We start from the raw sequence: 7,305 nt of genomic DNA on the forward strand, positions 1-7,305 counted from the left end.
TTCAGAAAACTAAGCGGCTCTCATCCAGTATATTTTTGTAACCACGTGGTTTAACAGGAACTAAAGTTTCCCTGCCCTGGGGAGAGCATTTCCAAATATTTTTAGAAAGTTAAAAATATAACAAAACAAACTACTCACAAGCCATTTGTTTAAAGAAGGGAGGTGGAATTTGGCAGACTCCTGGGGAAGGACTGCCTAGGCTGGAGTCAGATGGTAGGGAGGGAGGAAGAGAGAAGGCTTGGTTTGAAGATAAGCGGTTTTATTTGCAACAGAGAAAATCTGCTGTCTAATTTGCCATCATGCAGGCTTTCATTTTAAGGGGTGGAGCAAAAATAAACTGATACAGGGTGTAGGTATATATGCTGGAGGCATGCAACCAAGTAACAATAATTACTTTGCAACACATTGAAAATCTCTGGCTTGGGCTAGAACAGCTGGCTGCTAGCTGGAGTGTTAACTTCCTCCTTCAAACTCACCACAGATTTGTACTAGGTTTGCTGGGGTCCCTGAGCTGAGCTTGGAAAGGGCAAATCTCAGGGGCCTTTGCAGCTTGTTAAACAACTCTCTGAAACAAGTTTGTTTTACTGTGTTTCTGTAGCAAGCCAAGATTGATACTGCAAGTTCCTCTTTTGCTAGCCCCCAACTTAATCAAAGGAGCAATCCAAACGGAGTCTAGCTTTGGAGTGCCCTTCAGACACCAGCTGAAGGTGGGAAAATGAAAAGGAGCACAGTTCCCAGGGACAGCCATCCTTTGAGCCTCCGTAACTAACACCAGATCTCCAGGGAGAAAAGGCCTTTGCCTGTTATTTTGTTCCTTGTTTCTCAAAAACCTTGGTTGCTCCCCTCACGTCTTAGCCAGCCCCCCTAAAAACATATTTGGGCAGGCATGTAAAGACAGAAGAATCCCTTGTGAGGGAAAAGAGTGGGCTTGCATTTGGCATCTAAGCAGTAGTTTGGGGACATTTGAATACTGGGCACCTGCTGAGGTGCCCTTTGCAGAATGAAAAGAAACAAGAACCCAACACCAAACTTTCTTTCTAGGACACTCCCCCCAACAACCAATTTCCCAACTGGTAGGCAATAGCAAGCAAACGAGGCAAATTTGGAAGGAGAACTAATGCCATTCAGGGGCAAAAGAAAATACAACTGAAGAAAAGTGAATTTCAAGGGATTCTTGTGGATCCAGAGTAGTTGCTTCCAGCAATGGAGTAAGAGATTAATCAGCAAACGTTGCTCCCTGTAGACATAATGCTTCCCCCTGCACTGTCCCCTGGGGAGTCCAGGTCCAGCCTGAACAGTGAAGCAGCAGAGGACAGGCTCTGGTGAAGTGACTGGTGGGCTGCTATTAGAAGCCAGGTGCTGTGGCCTTTGGATTTGGGGGTTTGTTTTTCCCAACAAAACCATAAGTCATTCTTTGTATGTAGCTTAGATTTGTGAACTCCTGTGACCTCCCAGATCACCCTTGGCCTGGAGCTGCTCAGCCCCAAGGTCCAGTACAGACAGTAACTCTAGCATCCCCCATGCCTTGGAGAGTGCCTTTTTAGGGCCAGGTAAGTCATTATTAATGGTATAAACTTAATTGTAAGACCAAATAGCAGCTAAGATGGAATGAAGAGAGGCTGTTGAGTGCCAGGGCAATGGACATACCCACTGGACACAGCAGTGCCCAGTTTCCAGCCAAGCCCAGCTGTCTAAGTTTGCCCAGCCCAGAGGGCAGAAAATGAGAAAAGCCAGTTCAGGCCCTTTTGTTAGAATCAAACACCACCAAGACCATTATTTAAGCAAATTGATGAAGTGGAGAGAAATCTACAAACTGTTCCCTAATTAGTGGAGGCCTGATCTAGGCGCCTGAGGCAATTTCCTCATGAATTTCACCTCTTCCCTCGCCTTCCTCCTTCCCATCCCTCCCATCACCTTCAAAACACACTACCGCACCACTCCAATTTTAAAAAATGTTTTTAACTGTATTAAGATTCAAACATCAGAGGAAGTTGGAGAGCAGCTCTGAATATGTTGTTTGTGTTACTCCTTTGTCATTACACTAGAGCAGGAGTAGGGATAGAGGTGTGAGGATACTTGGATGGGGGAACCTATTCTAGCTACTTAGGAAGCAACCTTGGGGCCTGAGATTACTGAAGCAAAGCCAGGAATGAACCCGACATTCAGTTGTTCCTGGCACGCCTGTCTTTGGCCAGAGTTCACGGTTGCATTCCCGCTCCAAGCATCGCAGCACAGGGAACTCACCGGCCAAGGGGTTCAGCACGAGGCTGATGCAAGGTGGAGAGGGATAAGTAAATAATCAAGGGCGCGGCAAGGGTCTGTTAGCTGGGCCTCTCCCCGTCCCCCCGAGGCGTCCTAAGTGTGTGCATCGCAGCCTCCCGCTTGCAGGCTGTCCAGCCGCGCGGGCGCCCAGCCGCGGGCGAGGGAACAGCTGCGAGACCCAATGAGCGTTTGTCCACCCGCTGCCCAGTCCCTGCCTGAGTCTCCACCGCCCAGCAACCGGAACCTTCGCTGCCCCAGGAGGACCCCGAGGATAATGAGAAGAGCAGACCGAGGGATCCCCATACTGACCTAGTAGGGGACGCCAGGCAAGCTGGGACAGCAGGGGAAGTCGGCCGCCCACTTACTCAGTACCAACAGCCTACAAAGTACTCACTTTCTCCCATGCAGGCTGAAACCATCTACTTAAAAAGAAAGGGCTCATATCAAATAACCGCTCGGCAGAGGCCAACATGGAAAACGCGGCTGTTTTTATACAAGTCAACCCAACATCTTTACAAGTTTTATAAATTCCTAATGTTTCAGTAGGAATTTTTTTTTTTTTTCCTAAAGCAAGTTATGCATTTCATTATCATACATTCTGCTTCAGTAAAATCAGCCCCTTTGGATTTCATCACTTGTTAAAAAAAGATAAACTTTATTTTTTTAATTTTCAATCACAAAAAAATCTATATTTTTGTCTAAGCATTTATTTTACTGAATCAAAAAGACATGAAAGAAAAATCATGTTTTTACTAACGTATATAAGTGACTCTTTTTTTGGACAACATATAATAAATATGATATATCACTTATCAGTCTTTCAAATGTACATTTGTTTTCATATTATGGAGCATGCCACTTTTCCAAAAGAAAAAAGGTCATGAGAAATCAGTGCAAAGTTCTCAGTTACCCTCCTCTTTTCTCTGGGGCAGACGGAATATTCATGTTGATGCCCTCTGACTTGAGTCTGAGGCTGTCTGTCGGTCCATCTACAATTCTCTCCGTCTGATCGGTTTCCTCCCCCGTGCCCTTCTTTCTCCCCTCCTTCTGCCCTCCCCCCTCCCTCCTGCTTTTCCCTAAAGTCTTGTTTAAAAAGAACTTGAGGTTTCATTTCTGTTGATGTTTTCACTTACTGGTCGCACCTTGTGTGGGGTCAGCATTTTCACCAGTCACCCTATGGGGGAGCTTTCCAGCACTACCTCTGGGAGTGGGGAGCAGAGAGCCGTCTCCTCTTTGGGGACCTCCGCCCCGCCCGATGGTGAGTGAGTGTCTTCCTCTCTTACTCCTCAGCCTCTCCGGGTCGGGTCGGCTGCAAGGAAGGCTCCACGGCCTGGTGCGAGAAGAGGGGGACAGCTGTCCGGGGAGGGGCGGGGGAGGGGCTGCAGTGTTGCTGCTTGAGCTTCACCGAGGATGCGGGGTGCCTGGGATGGGGTTGGATAAGGGATTGAGGGTTGGCTGCCCCCCAGGCCCCAGGCCATGGATGAGCACGCGGGGCACGAGGGGCCGCTGCAGCTGGGGGTGAGGCGCTGGAGGAGTCCGGTACATGCTGCTATACATGGCGGCGGCCGCTGCTGCCGCCGTGGTGCTGTCCATGCTGCCCAGCAGGCTTGGGTGGTAGAAATAAGGTGAGGGAAACATCCTCTGAAGCGCCGAGTAGTTCCCCGCTTCAGCCAGCAGCTCCAGACCCACCGCGGTCTGCCGCTTCCACTTAGTCCTGAAAGAAAGCGGGTGCGCATGCACCCCAAGGCTGTGGGCACTGTGGAGGCGCAGTAGCCCCTACCCCTCTTCCTCCTTTTTCCGCCTCTTCCTCCCCCAGGTGGCAAGGAACTCTGAGAGTTCGGGGAAGGAGCTATGCGCTACACGTGAGAGTCTCACAACCACCTAAACCCAAGTCAATTCCTTAAATTACACCCTCAACATGAGACATTCACACATGAAATCTTACAAGCTTTTTCGCCTTTTCCTGACCCTCTGCCCTGCTGTCTTCTCCCTGATAGTTTGACTGCTTCCTGAAACTTTCCTGGAGGCCAAGTGGGACCCCCCCCCCTTTCCACAGGCCCTCATCTCCTTCCTCTAATTCTCCTCCCTCCTGCCACCCACTCCCCAACAATCCCCTCTCTGCTCCTCCCCTTTCCCCCCAGGCCCTAGAAGAAACTGCAAACAAAGGGATGCAGGGACTCCTGGGCCTAGGACCCTGGCTTCTCTTGGTCCCCGGGGCTGTAGAGACACATCTCTCTCATCATCTTGACAAGACCTTGCAGTGGGTGGGGGGCTTAGGGTGAGGAGGCCGACAAGGTTTCAAAACGGAATTCGTTTGAGGGATGGCTCTCTCAAGGGGACAGTACCTCAGGGCTATTGGAGGAGGGGAAATGTATTTCAAGATATTTTCTCCTCAGGGAGAGAGTAACAATTAAAATCTGTGATCAGCTTTTCCAGGTCTCCTCCCTCCCCCACCGTACCCTGCTAGGAAGAGGAGGCAAGATGAGGCAGCTTTTGCTCAAATGCCTTATGAAGGAACGCAGGGCTGGTGGGATGGCCATACCCGGCAGCTCCAGCCAAATTAATAAACATGTCGCCCATTTTAAATTGGCTACAAATGACACTAATGTTTTCCGACAGAATTAGGGTGGCTGAAACCATATGTAATGAGACAGAAAATTATGGTAAAGATGACAACTGGATGGGCATTTCCAACCACACATTAGAACACAACGGGAGAAAAGGAGGGGGAGAAAAAAATCCAGACAAGGGAGGTGAGCACCGGGCTTGAAACACAGCATAATCTCGGGCTCCGATTTTCCAGGTTTGCTCTACAGTTGAAGGGCCCTCGAGCTCTCCTGAAATTTCCCTTTCCTATTTCCCTTCCAGAGAGGCATCAGTTCCAGGCGGGCTCTTTTCAGGGTCCTTTCTCCCTATTAGGGCAGTAAGGGATGGGGGTGCCAGCACAGAGGACAGACCTCCACCCTGGACCACATATTGGTCAGCAGCCCAATTCTCCCGCCTGTGGCTGCTGACCTAACACTACCCAGCTGGGCTCTTCCAGCCTCAACGCTGATCCGACTAACTCTCTAACCCTGTCTCTTCTGGTTGCCTCAGCCACCAAGGCAAGTACATTTAAGCCAACGTTAGTGGGGCAGCTTGCCGGGAATGTGATAGCTGAGCTGTTGTTGGTCATGGACATTCGGAACCAACCTGAGTCAGGCCCAAAGGTGGACCCCACAGGCTCTTTGGGCCTGACTGTCAGCTGCATGGATGTCTCAATTTGAGAAGGGGTGGCTTAATTGATTTGGGGGTGAGACGGGTGGGAGTTTTAGTGACTGAAGGTTAAGAGGTAAAGTAGCACTTGGTAAAGACACTTAGAAGTCTTTAAAAAACGCATGAGTTAAAGATAAACTCCAAACTTTAGCTGCCCTGTGGCTTCTCACACCTCTGAGGTGTGGCTAACCCCTGCTCCAGCCTGAAAGTACCCAAGCACCCACTCTGGCCCCCGAGTCCTGAGTAGTCATGACCTGACTACATTGGTACCTCTACTCTTGCACACAGCCTCCCTTACCTGCGGTTCTGGTACCAGGTCTTGACCTGGGTATCAGTGAGGTTGAGGGCGGCAGCCAGGTCCATGCGGTCCTGCACGCTCAGGTATTTTTGCCGCTCAAAGCTACGTTCCAGTTGATTGAGCTGATGGTCAGAGAAAGCTGTCCTGGCTTTTCGAGGCTTCTTGGCTCTCACAGGGGGACTCTCTCGACTACTTGTAATCTCTCGATCTCCTTCCTCCTTTGTTCCTATGACAAAAATCCAGCCAGAGCCGCAAATAAGCCTAGATTGGGGAAGGATAGTGTCTCCCTGACAAATACTTCCGAATGCTCCCACATTCCCACACCAGCCTCTGGTCTCTGGGGACGATACTCTCCCACTGCCACCAGCACAACCCACTACCTCCCCCTATGCACACTTGGGCCTTAGCCAGTATGGAGGAGGAGGGTCATTTTCTGGCTTGAGAGTGTGGAGCCTTGTGCAGAGTTCCTAAAAGCATTCCAGAAAAGGTGTCTGATCTTTTCATCATTGGAAAAAAAAATCAATAAAGGGTCCATTTATTATTGTTTCCTTGGTTGGGGGACAGGGCGGAGAGGGGAGACACCATCCCATTCCTCTATTGTTTTCATTATGACTTTGTTTTTCTCATTTGTTACTTTTCAAAGGTCTTTCTACTGGCTGCCTTTCTCTCTCTCTCTCTTTTATTTATTTTTTTACGGACAGATGCTTTTTTAAAATTCTGTTTACTTAAAGTTACAGCCATTTCTTTTTCTTTATTCAAATGCACTTGAGAAATACTGGAATCAAGCTCTCTGCAGCCACCTGCATCAGGTCTCTCAATGCTTCAGAAAAAAAATGTCACCCAGACACAGAGTTGAGCTCAAAATCACTGAACCCATCCAGGTGACAGCACGGAGATTTCCGGATTCTATTTGTCAACTTTGGTTTTTTTACTGAAATACTGAGAAATCAATATGTCAATCCCTCTCTGTTTGTACCCGTTTTTGCAGTACTCCTTGATCTTCCCTGCAGGAAGAACAATAATCTCTCTAATTGACCCACTGGGGAGGATGGTGCACAAAAAAAATCGCCAGCCCTGACTGTACATCTGTTTTGGGCACTATTATGCTAATGTTAAAATAGTAAAATGAGGAGCCACTGTCCTACCTTCCAGACAGCACACTTCTTTCCCAGAGACAGCAAGGATTATAATAAAATAGAAGTAATAAAACATCTATCAGTAAAAGAAAGAAATAACTCTCCTGGTATGTGGAAACCCTTTTGCCATGCAAAGACCATCGTATTAAATCATTAAATTGTCTGAAGACAAAATGGAGAAAGGGAATTGAAGGACAATTTCAATAGTCATCTTCTGATTTTACAAAAATAGATAAATTCAATTCCCTAACATTTTACTTTCATAAACACTACTTCCAATTTAAAAAAAAAAAAAAATCTTTTTGCTTTGTTTTGAATCTCCCTAAGAGACAAGTGCGCTACTAGAGCTGTGGG

The 7,305-nt window shown here is 48.1% G+C and overlaps 1 protein-coding gene across 1 annotated transcript in view; it reads right to left on the reverse strand.

The window, feature by feature from the left end:
* Positions 1–3,663: 3,663 nt before the first annotated feature.
* Positions 3,664–7,305, reverse strand: part of BARHL2 (BarH like homeobox 2) — a 5,002-nt gene continuing 1,360 nt past the window's right edge. Inside the window, exons 2-3 of the mRNA XM_007936037.2 lie at positions 5,816–6,041; positions 3,664–3,976 (exon numbers count right to left, since the gene is read on the reverse strand). Of these exons, the coding sequence (XP_007934228.1) occupies positions 3,664–3,976; positions 5,816–6,041 (539 nt within the window). The remainder of the gene's footprint in view (positions 3,977–5,815; positions 6,042–7,305) is intronic.

The sequence above is a fragment of the Orycteropus afer genome, unplaced genomic scaffold, assembly GCF_000298275.1.
Source record: "Orycteropus afer afer isolate SDZICR_OR568_19922 unplaced genomic scaffold, OryAfe1.0 scaffold00033, whole genome shotgun sequence".
NCBI lineage: Eukaryota > Metazoa > Chordata > Mammalia > Tubulidentata > Orycteropodidae > Orycteropus > Orycteropus afer.